The sequence below is a fragment of the Pygoscelis adeliae genome, unplaced genomic scaffold (genome assembly GCF_000699105.1).
Source record: "Pygoscelis adeliae isolate BGI_AS28 unplaced genomic scaffold, ASM69910v1 Scaffold88, whole genome shotgun sequence".
In the NCBI taxonomy this organism is placed as follows: Eukaryota; Metazoa; Chordata; class Aves; order Sphenisciformes; family Spheniscidae; genus Pygoscelis; species Pygoscelis adeliae.
This window is the reverse complement of record NW_008825616.1, coordinates 2,501,107-2,528,930: the sequence shown is the minus strand read 5'-3', so window position 1 is coordinate 2,528,930 and position 27,824 is coordinate 2,501,107. Positions and strand designations below refer to the sequence as shown.

The 27,824-nt window shown below is 43.1% G+C and overlaps 1 protein-coding gene across 1 annotated transcript in view; it reads left to right on the top strand.

Annotated features, from left to right (window-relative positions):
• The window catches only part of VIPR1 (vasoactive intestinal peptide receptor 1), an 80,287-nt gene that overhangs the window by 31,595 nt on the left and 20,868 nt on the right, over positions 1-27,824 (top strand). The window contains exons 3-5 of the mRNA XM_009333294.1: positions 6,769-6,872; positions 12,301-12,401; positions 14,331-14,463. Coding sequence (XP_009331569.1) covers positions 6,769-6,872; positions 12,301-12,401; positions 14,331-14,463 — 338 coding nt within the window. The remainder of the gene's footprint in view (positions 1-6,768; positions 6,873-12,300; positions 12,402-14,330; positions 14,464-27,824) is intronic.

Sequence of the window (27,824 nt, the reverse complement as noted above, 5' to 3'; positions counted from 1 at the left end):
TCTTCCGATATGTCGTGAATAATCGTGTCATTCCTCTACCAGGCCCTTTACTGGTTGGTATAACTCAATCTGCAAAGTCATTTTGATTCATATCTCTTCCACATCATTCCCAAATACATTTATAAATCAGGAAGTTGAATTAGAAGTTTTTCATGTGTTTGTTCCTGTTCCAGAAAGTCTATCCCAATTAATAACTTGTGTGTGAAGTGTTTTGCTGTGGAACAACATCTCTCAGTTTTTCCCAAGGACCAGTGGTGAAAATAAATATTCACTGCAGAGCAGAGTTAGACCCCTTGTATAGGGCTGTGAGGATCTTGGAGGCAGAGGAAGAAGACTTGGAGACAACCCTCTGGGCTGTTTGTGTGGGCAGCGGAGGGACCAAGATCAAGGCGAGAAGACCTCATGGAAGGTGCAGCTGAGCAGGTCCGTCAGGTGATAGTGGGAGGTTCACGTCCAAAGGAGAATAGGGCCACTGTCATTGGAACAGTGTATGAATAAAGGTATGAACAGGCACTGTGCAAGTAGACTAGATAGATTAATGCTCTTCCATCTGGAAAAATGTGGATTGAAAGGGTGTAAGTCAGAGGTAAATAGAGTCATGCATGTTTTGGGGAAAGTAGGTGGGGAATGATTGTTTCGTGGTGTATTAGAGAAGGGGTACTAAATGAAATTGTCCATCAGCAGGTCTAAAATAAGCATAGGGAGGTATGTTTTCACACAACATATAAAGAAATGATAGGGGTGATTGACCTGGAAGGTGCAAGTGAAAGCCAAAAATATAAAGAGCTATCAGAGTTATTAGAAAGAGGTAAGAAAAAATCAGAGTACAGGAATAAGATAAATTCAGTGGTTAGGTGTGTGGAACACTAGCTCATATGCAACTTCCATTTGAGGGAGCTGAGAAGATACTTCCACCATCACCAGGATATGCAAGATGCAAAGCCATAAAGTCATTTAGCTGCTTAACTCGCCCTGCTTCCTAGGAAGCTTCAACAGCTCTTCACCCAGTTCGGGGAAAAAAAAAGTGGGGGGTAAAGACAAAAAAGTCCTTCTTGTCTCCTGATCAGTATCAGTAATGTCAATTAATTGTTATTTGTAGATCCAACTAAAAAAAGATAAAAGTGGTGTGGGAAAGGAAGAGGAGAGGAGAATGCTTTTATCCTCAGAAGAAATTGAATTAAAACAATGAGTAAAATCTGAGTATCTAAAAACTGAAGTAAACCCACGAATACTTGGACTTTTCCATCGTGAGTTTACAGGTGTGGGTTTTTTAAATTTTACTGGGTTTTTTTAAAGCTAAAAAGAAACATGCGGGGGTTTTTAAGCAAAACTTGTCTCAGAATTTAGCCAGTCCTGCTTGTTTTCATTCAGAGGGATTTCCTTCCCTCTGTCTTTGCTACCCAGAGTAGAGAGTTTCTGAATCACCCCACCAGTGAGAAAAAGCCACTTAGGATAGGTGTGAGCCATGTACCAGATTTTGTACAACTACATGAGCTAATCAGAAGGAAAAAGAGGAGCATTCAGCTAATTGCTTACAACCACCAATTCCATTTTCATAATAGGCATGCCATCAAACCATGCAGATTAGGAAATTAGAGAGGGCTTTGTGAACTCTAAAGAAGCATTTGCTTAAACCAGGAGCAGCTGCTGGGCCAGATGGCGAAGCTCTGTCCTACAGCAGACATGACACTAAAAAGATGCAGAAGTGTACGGAGGAAGTGCAATCTCTCCCCGTGCTTCATGTACATGATCATTAATTGCCGTGGCACACTGCAAGCAGATTTTCAAGGAATACAGGCATGAGGAAGAGCCATGCTTAATTATACTTAATTATATTATATATACAGCAGTTTACATTGACTTGGATGGCCCATCCTATCTGCTGAACTTTGCAGTTGGGTAGGGTTTAGCGTGCTGCAGACGGGCTGGCGTTGATCTTGGGAGAGACCCTGCTGATCTCGCTGGGGCTTGACCTGAAGCCACTAACACACTTGCACTTCTGTGGTCAATAGAAGTTGCCTTCTTTAGGCAACTGTTGTTAGAAATAGAACAATAGGGTTGCCTCATCTGCAAAGAGGCAGAGCTCATATCTCGGGCTGCACTAAGGAATGTGGGGATTTGATTAAACAATTATGGCCTGTCATGCTACGCGTGAGCCTTTAAGGCACTGTGCAGTAAAATTTACCGAAAACTGGTTATTCAGGCCTGCAGCTTCACCCCTTGCCTTTCAATAGTGTTTTATGCCTTGACTGTCATAAACATGGATATAAATGAGCCAAAGGTCTAGCCTCATATTTGCATTCGTAATTCCTTTCTGTAAGCAGTGGCTTTTATACCACAGCATACTTTTGGAAAGCTGACTGGTTAGTTTCCCTTCCTGGATCTCCAGCAGCAACTATAGTTCCTGTAGCTTGTATAAGGATTACCTCTGCACATTATATTTGTCAGGTCTAGGGAACTAACTTTTTTTTTCCTTTCATTTCTGCACTGTTATTTTGCTCCCTTTGTACATTCATCCCCTCCTACCTGGCAGGAAGCCTTATGAAAAGGTCATCACCTTGTTCCCTTCAAAACCTCATCTTTAAACTCCTTTGTCCTGATATCTGCAAAGAGAGAAGACAGCAGTGAAAGAGCTGGGGTGCTGAGATCCCTCTAATTGTCTCCCTGTGGTGCTTTGCTCAGGACTCAGATACACAATCGAGTTATTGTATCTTAGCAATTATTGTGCGTCTGCCAAGCCAGGGTAGCTCCCAACATGCATGATTTACACCTTTGGCAGCCGTGGAGAGATTTCACTTAATTTACAATACAATGAAAACAGTTTAGCCTAGTTGCCTTACCTCCTCTTTGCCACACGCAGAGTCGCTGTGGATGAGCTGGAGAGCAGTGTATCACTGCAGCATCAGTAGCAGCATCTCATAAAGAGTATCCCAGCCTCATGGGAGCATATGCCTGGTGCTTCTGCAGCGACTGAAATGGGAACTAGGGATTTTGTCCTGTGCTTGTGACAGCACCCAGAAGAGGACTTCTCTTACACGCAAGGGTCCCATTCACAAGTGCACTTCTGAAGTAATGAGACCTTCTTGCACTTTCTAATTTCCTTTGCATTTTCTAACCATGGCCAAACTGAAATGCAGGAGGCTCCATCTGAACATAAGGAAACACTGTTTTACTGTGAGGGTGACTAAGCACTGGAGCAGGTTGCCCAGAAAGGTTGTGGAGTCTCCATCCTTGGAGGTTTCCAAGGATATCCAAAAGCCATCTGGACATGCTCCTGAGCAACCAGCTCTAGGTGGCTCTGCTTGAGCACGGGGGCTGGATCAGATAACCTCCAGAGTTCCCTTCCAACCTCAACCATTCTGTGATTCTGTGAAAGCAGGAAGCTGAGTTCTGGTAAGACATGTTATGAGGTTATTGCTACTGTGGATGAGAGTTAGTTGTGGCTTTTTCAAATGAAGCTTTTTTTATTTTTATTTTTTTTTTAAATGAAAAACCTCATCTCATCAAAATGGTTGTGGCTTTTAGGAGTAGATGCACCGGTTTGACAGTTGTAACATTTCTGATCAAAATGAAATGCAAACCCCACAAAAGACAGATTATTTCATGACTGGGATAGGGAAAAAGCTGTTAACCAATACCACCCTACCAAGGGGACTCTGTTCACACCAGGGACTTGAACCTCCTTTTTCCACAACGTAGAGGAGAGCCTGGGGCACAAACCTACTGGCAGTGGGATGCTTTCCAGCTCTCACTGTGAATCTCTTCCACCTGTGCACTGCTAATTATGTGTTACTGAGCTGTAAACCCCTGGTCTTCTTTCTCATTAATTCTCCGGGAATACAGTTTGAAAAGATTTAGCTTTAGTCTGATAGGAAATGGGAAAGTTTCAGAAACCTTCTGAACTTTCAAAGGCTGGAGATACCATTTCCAAGTCCCGAAGTTCTGCCTTTTCTGGTAGTGCCACTTATGTTTTGCGGCTTCAATGCACTTCCTTAGTGCATCATTCTGGGAGAATTTGTGTTACAGAAAGTAGTGAGAAACACAAGTTAACGGGAAACGGTTCTGGAAAACAGCATATAAAACTTCTGGTGCTTTGAACACTTTGTCTTCCCATTGACAGAAGATCAGCCTTTATTACTGAAGTCCTACTATTGGTGGGGAAACGGAGACCCAGGGACATCACAAGAACTGGCCGCAGTTTCACTGGAGGTCTGTGGCAGAGCTGGGATTTGACCTTGTAACATAAAAATCTCAGTTTAATGCTTCAGTCTAAAGCTCGCTGCCTGTAAACCTCAGAGTAAGAACTAAGCTTGTGAGGCACTTTTCCATATCTTGTGGTCGTTTTCAGTATAGAAAGTAATCTGGTAAGTAGTACAAATTAGAAATGTTGTTTGCTCTGAGGGGAGACACCATCCATCACTTGAGCCAAAACTGTGGTGTGGTAACATCTGTATCTTCTAACCTCGTACTTTTTGCACCTCCCAGACGTCTAGTACAGAACATGAGAGTTATTAGAAAGGTTTGTTGTATCACACCATGTGATACCATGTTTTGATTTGCGCATCGAAAGGTGACATGAGCAGCAAAGGGTGGTAGAAAGACTTCTCTGTGAAGTGAGTTTCCCTAAAATTAGGAACATTTTTATTACTATTTTTTAATCCCAGTGATGCTGTATCATTGTGCTTCCCCCTACCTTAGTTTCCGCATCTGCTAAAGCCTTAAGACAACTTTTGAAAGTATTCTTGAGAGCAGTGAGAAGAATTACAAAAAGAATCAAACAATTGTAAGGAAGTGCACTTGAAAAGAATAAATAGGAGAAATATGAGAAAATTAAGCTGAAGGAAGCACCCCTTAGTTCACTGGGAATAAGAAGCAAAGAATCAAAACCACTGTGAAAGCTAAAGGCATTCCCAAACAGAGAGGAGGAGTTCTGAGCAGGAAATAGGAAGCAGAAAAGTTCAGATAATGGGAACCATTGTAATGAAGAAGAAATAATATAAATTACATAACACCTCAGCAAAAAAAAGTACTGAACAGTCATGTCCTTCATTTGTTTGCACAAGATCTCTCATGATCCTGATATGAACCCTGGTAAAAAGAATTGCAAACAATGACTGTGCAGAAAAAGCCTGGGGAACGGCAACCCACCAAACTGTGCTAAGGTTAACTTCTTTTGGAGAAGCTGTTAAAGCGAACAAAGGCACCAGAGCCTTCATGGAGTTTAGATCTGTTGTAAAGGCAAATTACAGGGGCAAGTTTTAGTGTCAAAATACAGCTCTCACGGGGATTCAAGACGTGAATTAAGCCAGGGGATAGGCTGCTGCTGATTTCAGTGTGAGACAGGTCTATGGTTAGGAAGATGTTCAGATGACTCAATTGTCAGAAATTCCTGGAGGTGATGCTTGAATGTTTTCATGACTCATAGCTGCATAATTGATTTGCTCCTGTTTGCAGTGTTATTATTCCTGTGCGCAAAGAACCCCATTGTTGGAAATGTTTGCAAAGCTCTTGAGTTCCACTGATGTAATTCTTCATCTAAGAAGCGAGTTTTGACTACTGTTTGTTCATTCTGGTTTATTGTACCAGCTTTCCAGTCGGGAATGGCAGGCAGTTTTGTGTGATAAATGACACCAAAGGAATGCCACAGTGATGTGATCCGCATGAGACGGACAGGGTGGGGACCGGTGGTCAGAGTCGGTGCTGGGGGAGTTTGCAATGTGCTGTTGGATTTATTGCTTCTTTGTTACTTCTGTCTGACAAACATCTATCTTGGCCTTTCAGACTACGAGCCTTTTAGGCTAAGGCCTATCCTGGTCAGATTGTTGGTCTGTCCTTCTTTTGCTTGATTAACGTCTGCACAGCCCCTAGCCAATGTGGGTTTGAGGTCCAGCTGGGACAGGAAGCAGAGATGTCTTACAAAGTGAGAAATGCTTTGCACTGGACAGCCCCGTTACAGTCCCGGAGGGACCAGGAAGTGCAGAGTACCAGAGAGGCATGTAAACTTCACAGTTTTGTCAGTTTTGGCTGAAGGAGAGAGACGTCCTTATGTTAATTAAGTCTCTTTTTAGCTGGTTGGAGGCCCTAGGCACTCAACTTGCTTAAGAGTCCAGGAAATCTTCCTGCCTTTGAGTACACATGTTAAAACAGTCAATACAGGTTGTCAATATATGTTTTTTCTCCCCTCATAGCCAAATTTTGAAGTGTTTCGTCCTCAAACAGGAGTGCAGTAGATTTCCCAGGAATCACATTTGATCAGGGCTCATCTTGTAGGCAAGGTCTGTGTTTTGAGGACTGCATTCAGTTCCCAAACCTCCGACCTTACCTGCATAATGTGAAATGACCACTTTATCTATCCCTGTCTTGGCTTCTCGCAAGCGAAGTGAAAGACGTAAATACTTCACTGCTCTGTTTAGCTCGGAACAAAGGCAATATGACAATAACACTCTCAAACAATATTGGTGCAGTGCCAACAACCAAAGGTCTGGGTACAGCTGGCATTATGGTACCATTAGAAGAGATGTTTTGTGGGCACCTCAGTATTAAAATGTACTTGTTTTTGAGGTCTGAACTTTACAACCCAATGGGTCCCTCCCATTTATGTGTTCTGTGTAATATGAACACTTTGTAACAGAGAAAAAGTATGAGAATTTTACTCATTTAAGTGTTACAAGAAATGTGCTCTGGCATTTGAATCAATAAAAGGCAGACATTTGTTTAACAGCAGTTTGAACATTTCTTTTGAAATCATCCTTTTCTCTTTTCTTCCAGGGAACGTGACCAGGAATTGCACAAGCCAGGGCTGGACAGATGTGTACCCTGCGCCGTATGCCGTAGCTTGTGGATATGATTCCAACAGCACTCCAGGGGAAGAGGTTTGTAAAGCTGGATGGGTAGACATCAAGATGTACCAGGGATCGATATCAAAATCACATGATCTTCCCATGCCCAATTTTTTCCATTCCCACTCTGATTCCTCAAGACGAAAGGATCCTCTTGAGGATCCCTGGAAGCAGAGATCAAATGTCTGGTCAAAGAGACGATCCTCCCTTTGATTTCCAGGGGGCTGGTAGGAAATCAGCACCTGAGAAGATCAGACCAGTGTCTCTGTGATGCCCACACATAACTTCAGGTGCTTGATTTTCCATGTTTAACTTTGGAAATGCCCTCCACATTTATATTGATCCTTAAGTAGATATGGTGATTCCAGTATTTCTAGGCCAACATAAGTATCAAAAGATCAAAAGGGATAAAAGGAGTAACTCACTTGCCATCAGTGCTGCTCTGCTGATCTCAACCAGCTAAAGATCTAGAAAACTGTAGGGAACACACTAATTTTCATGCAATGTTACCGGATTTCATAAGGAAATCCGCAAGCTCTCTGGGATACTGCCTGTATGTAAATTAGTAATCACTGACCTAGGTATAATTAGCTTTATAGAGTATTGTCATTACACAGGAATGAGTTTGTTATTGGTTTGCTGAATGCTGAGACACGAAGGGTAAAGTCTAAAGAGGATGACAAATGTTGTTAAACGCAAGATTCATCTCACCTAACTAAAAGTTCAACATCTAATCTAAACTAGTCACCTATAGCTGTCCCACAGTCAACAATAAAAAGCTTATGCCAGAAAAGATTTCTATTTCACTGCAACCGTATGTTTATATTAAACCTATGCACATGCTTTTTTTTGTGCTGTATGATATATGTCAGTGTTTGTGAATGTTGGACATAGGAATCTCAGTCATGAATAAATATATATGGTGAGAGGTCTTTGTGTATGGTCACACAGTACCAAGGCACTCAAAGAGTTAATGGAGAATCTGAACAGAACTGAGCCAGCCTTAATAGTGAAAGAAGGCAGAAAATAGCAAAGGGAAAGTTGCACAAAGAATTTCAGGGCTCTACTGAAGAGAGCCTTAGTCTGCCTTTGAGGTCAGCCACCACTTCACATCCTCAAGTGTCCCGTTTCTCAGATCGAGCTGCGTGGCACCAGTTGCGCATTGCGAAAGCCATTGTTACAGGTCTGCTCTGGGAAGGTCCTCCATCGAGAGCTCTGGTTTATGTTCCAGCTGCAAAGGAGATTTGGGAATTCCTGGGACATGCTTTGGCGACCCAATGGATTGCAGCGTTGCCAGAGTGCCACGTTACCAAGAGAACACATATTGTGTTCTTTTAATTCTTTCTTAATTATTTTCTCTCGATTTCCACGGTTTTGTCATGCTGTTTAAGTCTAATTTGTGTGAAAGGTGGCTGAGGGGGGTGAACATGCAGTACTAGCCTGTGAAGAAGAATAGATTTTTGTTGTTGTTGAACTGGCTGTCAATTTGGGGAGGAAGAAGTAAAGGGAATAGAAAAAAAGGAGAACAGCAGGCTGTATGCGACGTGAGGTCCAGAACAGACTGATAACCTTCCATGCTTTAAACACTTCATGCACTTTTAACACCTACTGGTCTCAAGTCAGAAGCAACAAGAAAAATATGAAAAATAAATATGGGCTGTTGTGAATTCTGGCAGTCCCTAAGAAGCAGATGATGCAGGCACCAAAGCAGTGCACTTCTGACCTTTGCAGTAATAATTACCCCTTCCCCAACCCGACCTTTAAAAACCACGTATTAGCAAATGGGGGGGTTGTTTTGCTGTCCTGTTGTCAGACGTGATGCACAACTTCTCCCTTCTGTGCCACCATCTGGTCAGAGAGGGGCCACCCCAGGTGTCCCCACAGGCTCTGTCTGAAGATGGTGAAGAAAATAGACACCTGCAGAGGTCAGTTCACCCCACATTTTTCTCCAAAGGGACCTCATTGCATTTACTCTAGAGGGAGCCCAGATAACTTTAGGCTAGGTGACACGAATCCAAAACACGTTTGGGTGCAGGGCTACTGAAAGACTTAGAATCACAGAATCATAGAATCATTAAGGTTGGAAGAGACCTCCAAGATCATCGAGTCCAACCGTCAACCCAACACCACCATGCCCACTAAACCATGTCCCTAAGCGCCTCATCTACACGTCTTTTAAATACCTCCAGGGATGGGGACTCAACCACTTCCCTGGGCAGCCTGGTCCAATGTTTAACCACTCTTGCAGTAAAGAAATTTTTCCTCACATCCAATTTAAACCTCCCCTGGCGCAACTTGAGGCCATTTCCTCTCGTCCTTTCGCCAGTTACTTGGGAGAAGAGACCGACCCCCACCTCGCTACAGCCTCCTTTCAGGTAGTTGTAGAGAGCGATGAGGTCTCCCCTCAGACTCCTTTTCTCCAGGCTAAACAACCCCAGTTCCCTCAGCCGCTCCTCATCAGACTTGTTCTCCAGACCCTTCACCAGCCTCGTTGCCCTTCTCTGGACACGTTCCAACATCTCAACATCCTTCTTGTAGTGAGGGGCCCAAAACTGAACACCGTATTCGAGGTGCGGCCTCACCAGTGCCGAGTACAGGGGCACGATCACTTCCCTGCTCCTGCTGGCCACACTATTTCTGATACAGGCCAGGATGCCATTGGCCTTCTTGGCCGCCTGGGCACACTGCCGGCTCATGTTCAGCCGGCTGTCGACCAACACCCCCAGGTCCTTTTCCGCCAGGCAGCTTTCCAGCCACTCTTCCCCAAGCCTGTAGCGCTGCATGGGGTTGTTGTGGCCGAAGTGCAGGACCGGGCACTTGGCCTTGTTGAATCTCATACAGTTGGCCTGGGCCCATCGATCCAGCCTGTCCAGGCCCCTCTGCAGAGCCTTCCTACCCTCGAGTAGATCAACACTGCCGCCCAACTTGGTGTTGTCTGCAAACTTACTGAGGGTTCACTCAATCCCCTCGTCCAGATCATTGATAAAGATATTGAACAGAACTGGCCCCAATACTGAGCCCTGGGGAACACACACTTGATATCAGTATTTCTGTTCTTTTTCTCTTACAAATGAAAATGTTTCATGTTCTAATATCAGTTACCAAGGGACAAATGTAGAGGTTACTGAACAGAAACCAAGGAAGGTAATTCTCAGTTAATCTCAGTTTAGCATCTACTTTAACTAATTGTTCTTATCACGTTCCTGTGAAATTAAGCAGAGGCTTTTAGAAGTCAGAGAGAGAATGATGAAATTGCCTAATTTCATTCTGTAAATCAGCCTAGGTCTACAGCTAGAACCCAGGCATCCTGGCGTGCATTTCCTTCACTTCTCTAAATTCCTCTTTTTTCTAATAAGAATATTTTAGTAATCTGAGCTCTGAGTGAAATTCCAATTCCATTTATGATCTTAGGTAAAATTCTCTGCTTTGATAAATAGGAAGTGATTGTCATTAGCAAGTGCAAATGAAGAGTGAGAAGTCATTATGTGCTGTTTCCAGAACAGGGATGACTCCACATGCTACATTAAAGCTGAATGCAGAGTCATCTTGCTGTACACAAAAAGGATTGGTCATCATAAAATATAAGGGCAGGGGATTGCTTGTGAATAACACCAAGATCTTTCTGTGCATAACTTGCTCCTGTGAATAACTCTAAGAAGCAAAAGGCCTATACCTGTATTCACACTGGAGAGTTTCCATCCACCACCCCACTACTGACATCTCCTATGACATATCCTAATTTCCTTTCCCCCATTTCTCTACTCTCCTAAATATAGTGTGGGACAACCTCTTCCTCAAACTCAGTCCCCTACCACAAGCTCCCTCCTTCTGCTGGCCAGGTCTTTCCTGGAACACTTCTGCGCTGGTACCATCAAGAAGGAAACTAGATAATGAGAGAAAGATGAAATCAACATGAAAGACCTTGACTTGGAAAAGTCTCAGCTGCCTTTGGGAGCCCAAACTCAGACAAGACTGGAAACAAGACTGTATTTAGTTAGCTTTGGGTGGAATCTGCAAGACAGTGGGGTAGAAAGGTGGAACCTCTGCTGTTCCTTACTGCAATGCAAGTCCCTCCATGCAGTGCAGATGAGTGAGGCTTAGATATGACCATACAATACTGGGTGCCTCCATCACCATTGCAGCCTCCTGGCATCATATGGGCAAGATCAGGTAGATAAATTGGCCTGAAACCCTTGCTATGAATTATGTATTCAAGGTTACTGACCCAAAGCTCTTAGTGATGTGGATTCATTGAATGGGGTGTAAAGACACCATGCTTTTAGCCATCTCTGAGATCTGTGGTCTAAGAAGCAATACAGATAAGACCAGTGTAGCCTTTGCACTCTCTGAAAGCTCTGTCTTAACACCCCTCCAAGCTGGCTTGTGCAAATGCTAGAGGATTACTACTCATCTCAGCCTCACTGGTTCTGTAAAGTACCTAGCACTTGTCAAGGCCTATGAAAATAGCGTATAAAAATGTCAACCCTCCCTGTTATTAAAGAGTGTTTTCCCAGACAAGGTTGGGTTTAGATTTTCTGTCTAAACTGCTCTTTGTGGTTTTGGTTGTTTAGGTTTTTTATAGAAAATGGTGACAAGGAGGGTCAATCAAGGGCTGGAAAAATTAGATTTTCCACAAACAGTTAGATTCTTATAAAAACTTGGATTTTTCTTTGATAAAACAAATGTCCAAATACCAATGATCTTTTGTCCTTTTTTTAAGCTTAAAATCAAAATATATTGATTTAGAGTGTTGCTGGAAAGCCTTAGAAGGCTGGAGTTTTGTTGCCTTACTTCCCCATTTTATTTAGACCAGGATTCCCTGTTGGATTTAAGTCCCGTGGTGGCCCCGTGCTCGGAGATTCCCTCTGTGTGCTGTCAAAGAGAAAAGCCATGAACTAATTTCCAACTTAACATATATTTCTGATTTAACATATCTGTGATTTCAATGAGAACATTTTAAGCTTTTACTTGCTGAAACACAATGTCTAGCTTCCACAAAAGCAAACCAATTTCCAGACCAGTTCTGTCCTCAAACTTCCTTAATAAGATGAAGCTCATCATACTCACCACCTCAGAGCCGATGTGTCAGTGCACTGTTTAACTGAACATTAGTCATTCTTGTTCCACAAACTTATAACCATGTGGCTGTCTCTGCAAATGTCAAATCAAACTCCTTCCTGCATGAACTTTTCCCTCGTGTAACTGTAACCTGGTTTTGGAGTGATCCAAGCTCTACTGCAACCAGCCATGTTCTTCTTATTCACACTGGTGGTATTCGAGTCATGTACTCTACTGGATGTGATTTTAAAGGGTGAAGGAGTTGGAGATTTTTTAAGAGAATGGAGTACGATGATTTCCTTGTCTCACCAAGAAAGTCAGTAAAAGCTCAGTGATGGTGTATTTAGGAATGCATGTTGGCAGCTCTTTGAAAGACCTGTTCTTTTTCTTTCCTTCACATTAGCAAACGGCGTTCTATGGCACAGTCAAGACTGGCTACACCATTGGACATACCTTATCGCTCATTGCTCTCACGGCTGCTATGATCATTTTATGTCTCTTCAGGTAAGACCATGAGCAAAAAAGGCAAAGGTAAGGGGGTGACGTAGGGGACGTAGTGGGTGTTTAAGTTATAGGCTATGAGTGTTACAGATGGATCCAAAAGACTTCTGTCAAGTCTCAGTTGGACAGGGGAGGAAAGATCCTCCATCTTTCAGTACCACTGTTTTCTGGTATGTGATTTGTGGCCTTTGTGTGAGAGTTATAAGCCCAGTTCAATTATTTTTGGTGGGATTCATCTCACTAAATGTAGATTGTTTCGTGATGGATCTCTGTATTAGAGGCCATTGTCCCATAATCTTGTTATAGTCCACAGAGACCAGGTCAGTATGGAATATATGGATACTGTGGAATGATGCATTTCTACTAAAGTAGATATTCAAAACGGTACAGGTGAATCACACCCCAGAACTACCTCCCAAAATCTATTTCAGAAGTGCTTCCTGCTATAGCTCTATGGCAAGACATAGACACCCAGAGCCTTTTTAGACATGCTGGAGTCTCTGAGATGTGCTACAAGGGTAGCAGATATTATGCGGGACCTTCAGGAGATCCAGGCCCTTATGGATTGATGGGCAGATACTCTACAGCATATCGAATGACATTAGATGCCTAGATTGTAGCAAATGAATTAATCCTTAGTGTCTATTGTTTATAATAGATTCAGGCATCTAAATTTTGGTGCCTCCAATGAAGAAGTCTGCATATAAGGTAATCTCCTATTATAATGTTGTTTATGTATAGGGAGAACAGCAAAAAGCAGACCTCCGTGAGATGGAAGAACCTTCTAGATGTGCTTCCATCTCCTCATGCCACTCTCCAGTGGCTTCCCTGAAATGTGTTATATGGTTGTCCAATTTATGACAGTCTGCTCCAGGCATCACCCCCAAAGAAAGCTGTAGGAAACAGCATACGTTCTAGGGTAACTCTCACACTTATACCAAGACTGGCCTCACCCTTCAAGATCTTTGCACTTCTCAGCACACACGCTCTCTCCACTCCTCCTACAAGGGAAGAGTGAATCAGAGACACATGCAAATTATCTCATCTCAACAAGGTAGAAGGTGCCAGCCAAGCTGGTGAAACTGTCGGGGTTCACGCTCCTCATTTGTGAGAAACAGCGGAATTTGACTTGCCTTCGCCTGCAGTACGGAGGACTCAGCTCAGTCGCATTATCATGCCATCATCAGAGATTAAGAGCATGAACTCTGCCAATGCACAGTGACTCATTAAGAGGTGGTGATTTGATCATGTTGCTGAGTAAGGTCTGCTGTGGTTCTGATGACTGTACAAAGTACCCATTTCTGGAGTATTAGGCCTTTCCATCTAGCTGTTGTAAAGTCTCACTTGAAAAAAAAGACCTACTTGATCAGAATTCATCTTCAACATATTAGTGGGCAAGGGACAGAAAAACCCTGCTGTTGTTCTCAATATCATTAATAACTAGTCATTTTTAAGTGAAAATATAGTTCATATTGCTCCAGAAAACCTGCAATAGGTGTTAATTTTGGCAGCCGCTGCTAAGAATTTATTTCTCTTCCTGAAGAAACATTTCACTTTGGAAAGAATTACTGCAGTACAAACATTCTGTAGAAAACAGACCTTTATCACAAGCACAGTTTGCTCAGTCAAAAACATTTCTTTTCCAGTGGAGAGCAGTGTGATGGACCTGTTTTCTGTCATTCTGTATTTTGACCCTTTTTTCTGAGAATTGGAAAAGCCGCAACACTGCTGCAGTTGTATGGATTGCCACATGTTTTGTGGATTTAAAAAGGCTTAAGTGGATTTGCGGTGATGTACATCAGAACATAGTCTGTCTCTGTTCTAATGTTTAATTGTAAGTCTATGTCTTGGCAGAAGAAACATGTAAATAGATAAATAATGCTTTTGAGAAGCCTTGCTATTCAGAAATGTTGTTTCATCTCTTCCCAACAGAAAACTACACTGTACTCGAAATTATATTCATATGCACCTCTTCATGTCCTTCATAATGAGAGCCATCGCAGTCTTCATAAAAGATGTCATCCTATTTGAAAGCGGAGAATCTGAACACTGCTTTGTGAGTTCAGTAAGTAGCCGCACACATTGAAGTTTCCAACTTATTCTGTTGCCCCTCTTAAACAATGCACCAAAAATTACCTGGCAAATGCATGTGAGACAGTACTTTGGGAAGATTTCAGGTTTTTTTCTCATTTGAAAGAAACAAAAACATGACTGCTGCAGTTTAGTTTGCATGGAAAAGGCATAAAATAAATTAGCAGGGTCAAAAGTTTATAGGCAACTGTTCCCTTCTGAGGTCAAACCCACAACTGGGGCTCTACAGGATTTTGGGGCTCCCGTCAGTCCTGTGTCCGTCTCCCAGTCCCATGCTAACTTCTTGGATATATTGGTCAAAGGAGACTTGCAGTCCTGTGTTTAGGGATTCAATAAAACCTTTCCCTTCGGTGAGGGTGGGAGTCAGATCCAGATTCATATAACTAACTTTAGGTATCTACGGGGTAAGTACCTATACAGGAGCTACATGTGTAAAGTGCAACCATAGTCAGTCGAGCTCTAATTAATAGACTCACTGGAGTCTGGAGAGCTCTTCACCTCGCTTTGAAGAAGGCACCTGCGTTTGGATGGGTCTCTGGGCTCCGCTGATTGCAGTAACCAGATCTCTGCCGGAGTTTAGGCAGGAAATCTATGTGCAGACATCATATTGTCTATTTTTCATCTGGATCTGTATCCCACGCTAGCTATCTGCAACTGAGATTTCCCCACCGGGATGATAAATGAGGGGAATAAAGGAGATGGGATATCTTCTTCACTTTCAAACTCAGTGTTATCAGCTGGAGCAAACATTAAGGAGGGAGAAGAGCTGTTTATCTAAAGGCCATATTGACGTAAAAGGACACTAGTCATGAATAAATTTAGGCAGGAAATTGAAATCACCAAAATAAGGAGATGTGATCAGAAGTCAGGAAAAAAAAAAAAAAGGAACCCTCCATAATAAATTCATAACGTTAGATGAGCTGCTTGCTGGTAATAGCAGGGGACTGGGCACAGCAGTCCAGCAGATCGCTTCTGGACCTGTTTTTTTATGTCATACAGCACCAGAAAAAAGATTCTCTTTTCTCTTCCATCCACCCAATTCCTTCCTAGCCTTCTGGATTTTCTGTATCCTTACCCTGAGTCCTGTCCCTGCTGTTATAACAACCTTTCTTCTTGAGCACCTCTCAGTTAATATTGGAGCAGCCTGCTCCCGGCTTTTCCCCGAGAACTGTCTGCAGCACGACACATTCCCGTTGCAGTGACCCTCTGGGTTTTTTTGCCCTCTGTGGTTCTCTGGGATCTGTATTCTTTAGCAATGGGGTTTTATTGTGAAGGTCCGTGAATGGTTAGAATGACATATAAACTGGAATAAAAAATTGCCCTGTGTCTGCTGCCACAGATAACTGACAATGCTAATTGGCAGAGGAGCCAAGAATCCAATGAGCCATGGAGTTTGAACGAACCTCTCACCCCTGCGGGAGTTTGCACTGGGTCGTGACTGAGGCACAACTGCAGAAAGCTGTGTGAGAAGTGTTCGCTTCAACCGTCTATCCAGAAACACCTCTGTGTATAAATACAGGACTTTGTCCTGCAGAATCCACAGCTCCTGGAAGCCAGTGCGCTTTCACGCAGACCCATGGCTACCACCATTGTGTATGTTTCTCCCCATCAGAGTATTTTCATGTTAAATGCCAGCTCAGCGTGAATGGCTGGCTGATGCACAAGGGTTATAAAAATATGTGGAACAAATCTGTCTCTGCACCCATCTAGACCCAACATTTTGGACAACCTTTTAGGTCATAGGGAAAAAATACCGACATGAAATGCAGTCAAAATGCCTCTCCTAATATTCATCTGTTTGCAGAAATAGTTATAAAATCCATTGTGTTTATGTGGGTTTGGTTGGGTTAGGTTGACTTGAGTTACGTTAAATAATTGGTTTCTTTGTGCATTGAACTTGCAGGCTAAAGTTTTGACCTGGGAGACCTGGGCACTAGTTCTTATACCCAGGGCCTAACACACAATTTACTGAAGGTTTTGTGTATAATGGCTAGATAAGGCCTTGAGCTCATTCAGTCTGAGGAGAGCGTTGAACAAACAGTTCAATTTAGTGAATGCTCTCACCACTATGCTGTTTTAGAAGAGGGCAAAACCAAAGCAATAATAGCGTTTTTTTTAGAAGAGAAACATTTAGTTCCTTAAGGAAAAAAGGATAAAGGCACCCCCCTTCCAGAACAGATTCAGGGCTATAAAATCCAAATGAACAGAGACTGCTCCCAGCATTTCTGATGAAAGGACCAAATTCCTGAATTTGGCATTGCCTGGTGCAGTAAGAAGACTTAAAATTATGTTTTATGCACCAGCCACACAAAAATATTTTAAGTTCTCCACCAACAAATGTGTCAATGCTCCAATCACGTAGAAACTCCACTACATGTAGGTATATGTAATATATATACATAATTTTGATATGTAATCGAAAAAACCCTTATTCATAGGCTTTGCTGCAATAGCATTTTTACTTCATTTTACCTAGTGGGGGAAACCTCGGTTACGGTGTTAACTCTGTGCCATTTTAAACTCAAATAGTTTTGGATTAGTGTTGAGTTCAACATGAACACTCTGAAAAATAAAGTTTGTTGGGCATTTCTGTGCACCACAGAGCCTGAGAAAGCGGCAGTAATGCAGCCAAAATACATGTGATGAGCATCACCGAGCCATCATGTGAGCCAGAACGTGCACCATGCACTGGGTGATGTTTACAGTGATGTGTGGCACCCGTAGCCTCCTTGAATTCCTTGGTCCTTCTTTCTTGATAAACCCACTCCTGGGGGGAAAGAAAAGTCTTGCTGCTTGGGTGACAAATTCAGCCTGTTTTCATGGGGCGGAAACCCTGAGCTGGCAAGCAAGGCTTGTTTTCATAACTAAATGTAGCAGGCCTAAATGATCATTGATCCCAGGACCTGCGCAAAGTGGTCCAGGCCCCTTGTCCCGCACCAAGGAGACTCAGCAGCAGGAGCTTTACAAATGTCCCTCACGCCTTCTCCTCTCCCCAGCTGCCCAGATCAATTAGGCTTGTTCTTAGGCACAATGGGGATCCCTTGGCTCATGTAGAAGCATGTAGACTGACCTTCAGAGAAAGCTGGCCCTCCAAAAGCCCACTGTGGGATTTTCCAATGGGAAAGAAAACACTGCAGGGACCTTGAATTTTCTAGAGGAGTAGAAACAGCAGAGGAGTCTGATGGCCACATACACACACAGCATATTTCCCAAGGTACCAACAGTCATTAGTAGACCAAAACCACTTTCTCTCTCTTTGTCATGCCTTCAGTCATAAAGTATGTCTGTAATTATGTGTAACTGAATCATCCTGTTGGCTTAAATTGCTTAAAAATAGGCATATACTCAAGTGTGTTAGTCACTCTGGGCTCTAAGCACTCAGATGTAGAGATGATCAGGCTAGGAGGGGTCTGTGAAATCACCCACTCCGACTTCTTCAATAACTATTACTTTTGATTCATTCAGAATACGTTCTGCCTCAGTAATTGGTCATTTCTGATGGAAAACTTGCCGCATGTGGCTTTATTGCATCCAACGGTTGCTCATACTGCGCGAAAAATTGCGCCACTTTCCAGCCTGTATTTGCCTGCATTCTTCTGGGGTTTTTTCACTGCCAGACTCAAGAGGCCTCCTTACAAGTTTTAGTTTTTTACATTAGTTTTCTTAGGCCTAGTGACCTTCCGTCTTGGCATTCCCACTCTTTGTCTTCCCCTTTCCTTCTCTCCCTGGAGAACACCCTGTGAAACACAGTAGCCAAAACAGCAAACCTGGTAGAAGGATTGAACTGAACACTTCAGTTCTTGTTTCATTTGATTTTTTATGGATTCATGGATAGGTTTTGATATAGTTTCATTACTGTAATATCTGGATAGCATAATGATGAACCACTTAGGTTTCCAGCCTAGCTGAAGACAAAGAAGCCAACAGTTTGATATAAACAAAGATCAGGTTCTACAGAATTAATTCAGGCTGACTTTTTCTGAGCTCTTCAAATTTGCCTTTGCTGAGGATTCAGCCAAGGGAGACTACATCATTTATCTTCTTCCTTTTGCATTCCAGTAAGACAATCAAATTCCAACAAAAAATTATTCTTTGCAAAGGAGGGTGGGACTTTTAGCAATTGTGAACATATACACATATCTCATATTTTCAGTGTGGAAAATTGGGGTTTTTCACACGAGCTTCCTCAGGCCAAATTGATAACAGCTACAGGCCCCTAAATGAACTTTATATATGGAAGTAGAAGACAGACACATTTTCTTTTCCAGCGCACCCCCACCTGAAGCTACTCAGATCCATATTCTCTGCCTCGTGTGGGACTGCCCCAATATGCAGGCTATTGGAGAGATGGAAGAGTATAAGCCTTTTTATGCACTTGTGTAAAAATGAAACGAGTCTTAGAGACTCAGCCCTTTCACTGGGTTACGTTCTCTGGGAAAGGCATCTACTCTCACCTACACAGAGGAAGGTGAGCTCTTCTTAGCAGCACGGGCGGGCATCTGCTGAACTTCGGAGGACTGACTTGTGGGAAGAACCTGGCAGAACTCTTTCTGAAGACAATGTGAATCTTTCCCTTGACTTTATTTGGAGTTGGGTCAGTCCCCAAAATGTGTAAATACATCAGCTGACACTTTTTCAGTAGCTCAGCCCATTGCTCCAGAATTGCACCCCATCCACTGAGTTCAGTGGGACCATCCAGGCGCAAAAGTGCTGCCTGAGATAAGGAAGTGCTTTACAGTCTTTCTTGCCATGGAAGTGAGGCCCAGTGTGAAATGAGGTCCACCTTGTTTTGCTCGGCTGTGTAGAGTGAAGGAGACCCTTGCTCTTCCCACCTAATAGGTAGCAGCCGCATTTGGTTTTCATCCCAAGGAGCAGCACAAGGAGCAAAGGAAAAAATCACCGCTCATGTGAAGCAGAAGTTTCTCACTGTGCGGGGCCACTCATGTCTGACCTGAACCACCTCACCCCGTCCACAAGTTCCTGTGAAACCCAGCCAAATTGTTCCTGTTGGCTTCAGGAGATGGGTGTTGCAATGGGCTGGCTTCAGTTCTTCTTTCTGAGCTTTTTGACAGCGTTTGGATTCTACTTAGGATTCTGCTGAAGATCTCTATGGTGTTGCTGTCACAACACAAACCTAACACACCCATCTCCATGGTCTACATTTTTACCATCAGGTTAGATAAAGAGATTTGCATCTGCCAGACAATTTCTGTGGAATGTTATACCCATATCTGCTAATACACCCATATCTGCTGATATCCCATATCTGCTGATATCTCCATATCTGCTGATCACTGCTACAATCTAGGTTTTACAGCAAAACAAATGACAGAGGGGAAAGAAAAAAAAACCAAAACCAAAAACTAGAGAAAGCTCCTGTAAATGATACAAAGAAGTAAAAAACAACAGAAAGAAAGCAGGGGGAATGAATGGAGGCATTTTATGTTTGCCAATTGTCTTTCAAGTCTCACACCAACACTTTAAATTTCACATCGCCAAAGGTATTAAGACATTTCTAGAAAGGACCATAAAATGGAGACTAGGTGGGGAGAGAAGAGACAAAGAGACTACAGCTACATTCCTTAATTAGCAGAGGCTCTAATGGTGAAAATATTACCTAAAAGTAAAAAATAAAAATAAAAAATGCCTCAAATGTGCTTTCAAAAATCGGTGCCACAGTTAAATTAAGGATTTAGCAACAAGTTCAGTGAATGAAGGGTGTGTAAAGTAATGAGAAGCTATAAGTAAGAGATTTGGGATGTTAACTGCCCATGGCCAGTAGCAGCCATGAGCATGGGAGATGGGCTAACCATCCGCCTGGACTGTTTTAATGTTCTTGTTTGAATTTTAAAATTTTCCAGAGATACCCCATCCAGGAATGTGTTATCTCATCATCTCTTCTAGAACAGAAGAGGTCTCTACCTACCTAACTGACATTTATGAAGTAAGCCTAAGTCATCTCATACATGCCACAGGGAGAGGGCCTGAACACAGGTCATTGCTATGGAGCTGATGGCAAACAGTAACTTCCTTCTGTATTGGTGAGACAGCAATTTATGGCTGCCACACTTGAAGCCTTGGTTGCTGCACCATACCCTTCACAGGGACTCAACCACAGGACTGGCAGTAGAAAGCAAAGTATAAAAGAGATTGGGAAGAAGAGTTGTGGTATTGGGAGCTGAAGCTAAAAGAATGTGGCAGAAGAAGGAAACATGGGCTTCAGGTCTGAGTTTAGGAAGAAAGGAATGTGCAGTGATGGAGAGTGGAGGGAACCTTGAGTGTCCAAGAAACTAAAGGTGAAACATCGTCATTTTGAGACAGGGAGGCAATGAATGGCAGTGGAGGATGAAGCTAGGCACTTGGCATGTGGTGCTGGAAGCATGCCAGGCTAGCAAGTGAGGAAGGTCCATGCCACGGGATTGGGATTCTGCTTTAGAGAGATGGGGTTTGCAGTAGAAGGTGGGAGGAGCCATGACAAGAGGCTGGATTTCAACTATAAGTTGGCCAACATGGGCATCCCTACACAGAAGAGAAACAGGTTATTCACCAGCTAGACCCACAACAGAATCGATGGGAAGCGACAGAAAGAGAGCTTGATGGGAGGTCTGGCTGGGCTCCCTCCCTAACAGTTGGCCACAGGCCTGGCCCATAGAGGATGGATGAAGTGATCCATTCCTCCAAGGAGAAAGTATTGGATTCTGGGTTATGCCCCTTCTGCTCCTTGGACTGTTCATATCAGGCAGCCATTGAGAGGGTCTGGACCATGGAGACCAAGCTGTAATATGGTTTTACACAGTTTTGCTTGGATGAGTTATCCCCTTGCCTTCACCTTTGCCCCTGGAAATAACCCAGGATTGAAAGCAGAAAGTTAGACTGTGGAAGAGCTCTGGAGCAGGAACTTTATTTACGTAAGTGACCCTATTGTGCCTGACAGAGCAGTGCCCCAGTCATGGGCTGGCACCTGAAAGCAACGCAATATTGCCAATAATGAGTGAAAATCCGACAAGTGCAGAGAAGGGCATTATTAAAACTCTGATGACCTTCTCCCTTTAGTTGCTGCCTTGTGGTTGACTTGCCTTATTACTAAAGATGTGTTCAGAAGTGCCGCTACTCTGCAATTGAGGAGCATGAAATAGGGACAGTTACCCCATTTACTGAGATAATTCTATTTTTACGTCTAAACTCAACTCTGAGTCATCTGATGCAGAGGCTAGACCAGCTAGAGCTAATCACCATCTTAGAAATACTCGCAAGACTGCCCCCAAAAATCAAACGAGTATTCCTAAGAGACAAAATAGAAAGGCCGAGTCCCTCAAAGACTGACAGTTACACAACCCCTGTTAAAATCAGCGGAAGAGAAATGCTTAAATAACCTTGAGGATCACAGTCATGGGGCTTAAACTTGCTTCTTATGTGAGGAAAAGCAGACATAAGAGCTTCCTACTCAATTCAACATATAGTGTTGTATTTGAGGAAGCCTGCATGGGAAGTAGGCAAGGCACGAAGTGCAGTCATGTGGACCACATTTTTTGTTGGTGTAAACTGGTACAGCTCCATTTATTTTAATAGAGTTTGCAAGGTTTCTGCAAGTGCAGGATCTGACCCTGCCATGTTTTGCTGTGTTGCAAGCACATAAAATAGAGGTTGTCTCATGTTACTTCCGTATTAACAGAGACAGACTTTTAAATGCCTTGCCATTTTCAACTGGCTTTCAGCTGGCATTAAAGGTGAAAGCACAAAGAAAGGCCAAGGTTATCTCATGGGACTTTGGGGTCCATATGTGTTGAGCTATTGCTAGAGAAATGATACTCTAACCAGCAAAATAATACTCTATCCCGGTTCGGTAGTGGCCCAGCCTTGGTGCAAGTGGAAGTGGTGGTGCAGGAAAGAGAGAGGGAGATTGAGCCAAATAGCTTCTTCCTAATCCTTCCACAGCCTTGATGGGAGCAGGCAAGACTTAGCTTGCTGCGGTAGTGTGTGTGTGCATGTGTATGGCTGTACAGCACAGCTCATCAGTCTAGAAATAGCATTTCTGCTTTATGAAAGCAGTAACAAATCAACAAGCTCAGACACAAATCCAGGTTATAATGGCTTAATAAATTGCCCAGCGACAACTGACATTGAGTAAGTATTCCAGTGTGTGCTCTTAGGCAATGATGGGCACATGAAAATGCAATGTATTGTGACCTAGAGGAAAGTGGGTTAAGATAAATTGAATTAATTTGCTATTGCCAAGGCTTAAGAGCACTCTTGCATAATGTTTCTGGGGCACCATTGATGCAGAGCAGCATGTTAACAGGGAGAATGTGTGTTTGAGGCCTCTTATCCCTGTGCCTGAGATAGATGGTGACCATGAATTCAGTTACGTTGATCTATCTGCCGTACTTTTTATAGGGTTGACTTACAGTTGAAGCCACTAAGGGCAGCAGGAGCTGAAGGGTCCATCATCAAGACATAAGATTATTATTCCCATGAAGGTCTTTTCTTTGTTATAAGTCCTGATAGATGAGAAATTGCTGTAACCAAGGCGTTGAACTTGACAACTTAGGCCCTCACAAACTGAAGGCTGCATGCCTCAATCAGATGCCACTGCCAGCCACTGCTAGGCAGTCTTTCTGGTTTGTTTTTAATTTGTTTGTTGTTACACAAAAGGTTGAGTGTGCTACAGGTAAGTTAACACTTTTTCTTTTTCTTTTCTTTTTTTTTTTTTTTTTTTGTGGCTCAGCAAATTGATTTAACCTAAGGGTTCATTTTTGGAGGAACAGAATCTCCCAGTAAGAAGCTGTTTTATTTCTGTCAACAATTTCCATTGACATCATGCTGAATTTCTGCAAATTAGGCCTCCAGCACGAAGCCCTGTTGAAGTCGGCAGGGGCTTTGCCATTGGCCTCTGTAGGGTCAAAGCATTACCCTGTGTAGCCAAATTGTCTCTGCAGAAGACTAGGCACAGTAACAGAAGGCTGAGATAACAAATTGATATTCACATTTTCAGCTTACCAAGTCAACTTCTGGAAATGTGTTCTCTGCTGCAGTTTCTCTTGCAGGAGCGTGGATGTGGCATGCTTTTTCAGTCTTCTGTCAAACCAACTAAGTAGTGAAAAGATGATATGTAAAAGCCAATAGCCTTGAGTATGGGAATGAGACAAGAAATAGCCTGAGGCTATAAAGACACAACATTATACCTTAGCCACCTCCTCAGGAGAAGTCCAAACCAGGATCAACAGTCACTACTGAAAAACCACCTCTCTTCTCTCTGTGAAGGTGACTTGTAAAAGAAGGTTGCTCTAGCCTCTAGTTGGAACAAAAATCCCCACTTGAGTGGGTAAGAGAAGTTTTCTTTTTTTTTCCAGTAAACAATACTGGCTTGGGCAACATCTTTCTATGGCAAAGCTCATTGAATATCCTCACCCTTCCTGTCTTAACAGAGGCAGTAATACCTAGGCCAGTACAGTATATCCACTCCTCCCATCAACAGTTTTTTTCTCTCAGAAAACCAACCTCATAAGAAATAAGTCTTATTCCTTATAAGAATAAGTCTTAAGAAAGACATTGAGGCGCTGGAGCGTGTCCAAAGAAGAGCAACAAAGCTGGTGAAGGGTCTGGAGAACAAATCATATGAGGAGCAGCTGAGGGAACTGGGGTTGTTTAGTCTGGAGAAAAAGAGGCTCAGGGGAGACCTTGTTGTTCTCTACAACCACCTGCAAGGAGGTTGTAGCGAGGGGGGTGTCAGTCTCTTCTCCCAAGTAACAAGCGATAGGACAAGAGGAAATGGCCTCAAGTTGTGCCAGGGGAGGTTTAGATTGGATATTAGGAAAAATGTCTTCACCGAAAGGGTTGTCAAGCATTGGACCAGGCTGCCCAGGGAAGTGGTGGAGTCACCATCCCTGGAAATATTTAAAAGACATGTAGACATGGCGCTTAGGGACATGGTTTACTGGTGGACTTGGCAGTGTTAGGTTTACAGTTGGACTCGATGATCTTAAAGGTCTTTTCCAACCTAAATGATTCTATGATTCTGTAAAATAAAAGTATAGTTAAAAGCAGAGAGAAATACTCCATGAAAAACAAATACATGTATTTGGAGACTATGTCTATCCTGACATCTCCACGCAACATGCACAGAAATTAATGGACAAGGCATAGCTATGAACAGTGCTGTACAATATTTAGGTTATAAATGATTGGGAATTTGTCAGAGGTATGAATTCCAGTACCATGATAGTGAGATGGGGATTAATCATACCGTGTAATCTTACAAGCAGAGCAATTATTTGGTTATTGCATCATCATTACAGATTACATTTTACTTTGGCTAAGGTGGACATCTCAACAGAAGAAGAGCTGGAATGGGATTCAATCTAATTTACGCATGTTGGGTGGGAATTAGCTCAAGATTGTGACTCCTGAATTTAGTTATGATTATCAGATGAGTGTCTAAACTGGCACTATAGTTATAGAGATGAAGGGTTAGGCCAGTCCCTGTGCTTGAAGACCTTAATTTCAGCATCTGCAAAGCAGGTGGTGCTTGCTCAGTGCTACCCCATCTTCCAGGTGTGCCCCAGCAAGAGGATCATGAGTGGGATCTATAAAAATCTTTTAAATAAGATCAAGAAAGCCTCTTTGAGCAGGCTGGGGAGAAGAGCAGCAGTTGCTGTGGGCAAATTCAGCATGAGTCACTCAACAGCTAGCCCTTCAGACAGGTCATGTCTTCTGGGCAACATAAAAGAAAAGTGCTGGATAAATCTGTCACTGAGAAAATGAGTTTTCATCTGTCTTCTGTTGAAGAGGCCTGCAGAAATCTCCGTGTAAATCTCTTCCTCCTGCAACGATGGGGGTAGCCCAGGTTAAAGGACCTAAGTACCTTAAAGAGGATTTTGAGGCCTCCAGGTTTCATGATTGATTGAGGCAAATCTGAGCCCACGCTTTTACTGAAGGCACTGGGGACTGGGCTGAAGGCACTGTCCCAACTTCATAAATAATGCCAGGAGCTGCAGCATTGCCCAGGATTGCATGTGATATCTTAAATATATCTTTAAGCTGACTTAAATATGTCTTGGTGCCCTGCCACAAACCTTCCACACCACCGGCAGCCACAAAGTTTGAGGGTACGAGGGGGGAACATGGGGTCTGCACAGGGGTCGCTTCCATGTACAGGAGAGGTCATACACAGGGAGGGACAGGTCAGATCTCATGATTGGGGTAATGAAACTCAGGCAGACTGTTTACATCGCAATGTATTCCCAGGCCAACTATGATGGGTCAGGTGGGAGTATGATCAATCACTCAAGTACCACTTTATACGTCTTTGATCTAAATCCTTCTTTGACCCAAGTCCTAAACCTGTAACACACCATATCCCCAATAAAGAAGACAAGGGAGATTTGTGCAGTGATGCTCTGTGATGCACCGCAGCATTTCTGTGGAGTTGATTGACCTTTTTTTGTAGAGTTTTGTTGCATTCACAGGAGGCTGATGCATGCACATGTGTTGGTTGTGTGTGCGTACCTCCCTCAAAACCTCATACCAACTCCTGTCCAACTAAGCTGTTCATATTGAGATAGGGAAATTCAGCAGCTGGTCAAGACTGACGATCCTTAGCAGTTATGAATGAGCAGGGATACCTCGAGCAGAGTTATTATCACCGAGGAGTATGACATATGTGTATTTAATGCATTGACAGATTCAGCTCTGAGTTAGTTACTGCCTCCAGCATCTGAACTGCATTTTTCTAGGTGGGTCAGCTGGTCACTACATCAGTTTTAGGAGAAAGATGTTTTTCTTGAGGCTAACATTATTTGAAAGTATAAAGTGCTACTAGGCACAGGGAAGAAGCCTGGTAGGGTTATTGCTCAGTCTTGGTTTTCCCACCCTTATGTCCCTTCTCTTTGCCTCTTTCTCAGAAAGTCTGGTTGCATCTTGAGTGCATTCTTCCTATGATCTGACAAAGTGGGCTGTGGTTTTTTATGGCAGCCATAGCACATGTCTGCTGTGCTGCATGCTGGCTGTGGGTTGCTTTTCTCACCATTCCATAAAGCTTTGAACTTCACCTACTATCGACACCCTAAAATTTTTGCCCAGGTTCTCAACTAAGCGCATTTCAACATCACACCAGCCTTCTAACCAACCATGTGCTTTGTCCCTACTCATCCATCTCCTTATTGAAAGGACAGCGTACATTCCTAAGTATCAACAGCTCATTAAATATTTGCCCTAAAATGACTGCAAGAAGTCCCCTTCTCTTTCAAAGCAAATGTGGTATCTTCTGCCTTCTCTATTGCTTTCTTAGGCAATAAATAGGTGTATGCTCAGGGCAGCTCTGTCTCAGAGATAATGCCCCTCATTCTGAAATGAAGTCATTTCTCTGAGAACCATAGGCCTGGTTCCTATCCAGAAGGTAGACATTCACACCCATGTTCAGGGAATGCTAAACACTCCATGACCAATAAGACAGTATTTTGCATGCACTGTGTACAGGTGTGAATATCCATCTAAAATATAAAATAATAGGGATTATTTCAGCGATTTGTCTACATTTGAGGAAACCAGCCTTTCAGGACAGTAGTACAGTGCAATATGTACATTTTTTCCCTGTCTTGCTGTCTCAGCAAGGATTCTCCATAAAGGGCAGACTTCTGCCATCTGAGCATGGGCATCTCATACCCCTTAAAATGCCTGTGAATATCCCAAAGGTCTGCACAGGAGATCCCCATCCTTCTGGAGCGACAGCTGGAAGCCCAACACAATACTTGGCAGTGCCTAAAATGACACTAGCAGTCGACTTTTAAGCAGCTGACCTTTGCACAGTGTCTTCTTTTCAGATAGTCCTCAGTTAAACAGTCATAAATGTAGATTCATACAGCATAGATGGTTGGGCACACTAAGGCAAGGGAGGGTTAGCCCATACAGTAGGTCTAAGACATGCCTCGTCTCATCCTCAAGTAAACACCTACAATAATTAATCAAGATTATCTTATCTTTTGATAAGAAAATTTTCTTATTGACTATGAGGAATTTAAAGAGAAGCACAAAAGTGTTGGGGTCAAAGAGTTTTCTATGCCTCATTGGCTGGAGGCAGAATCCGTCTCAGCGGTTAGTCACCGGCAGCACGTGTGGAAAGGGAGGGGACCTTCATGGGAAAAGCAAATGGCCCATGTCTAACGCAGTCCCAAAGAGGGGAAGCAGAGGAGCCACTTGGGTAGATGTGCCATCCACAAAGCCAAGGAAGACCCTCTCACTGCAGCATCTCGTGTGGACATGAGCGGGGCAAGATCCCTGAAGAAAGACAGGGAAATAAGCTGTTGTAAATGAGGTAGTGGAAGGGGAGAGAATAGAAAA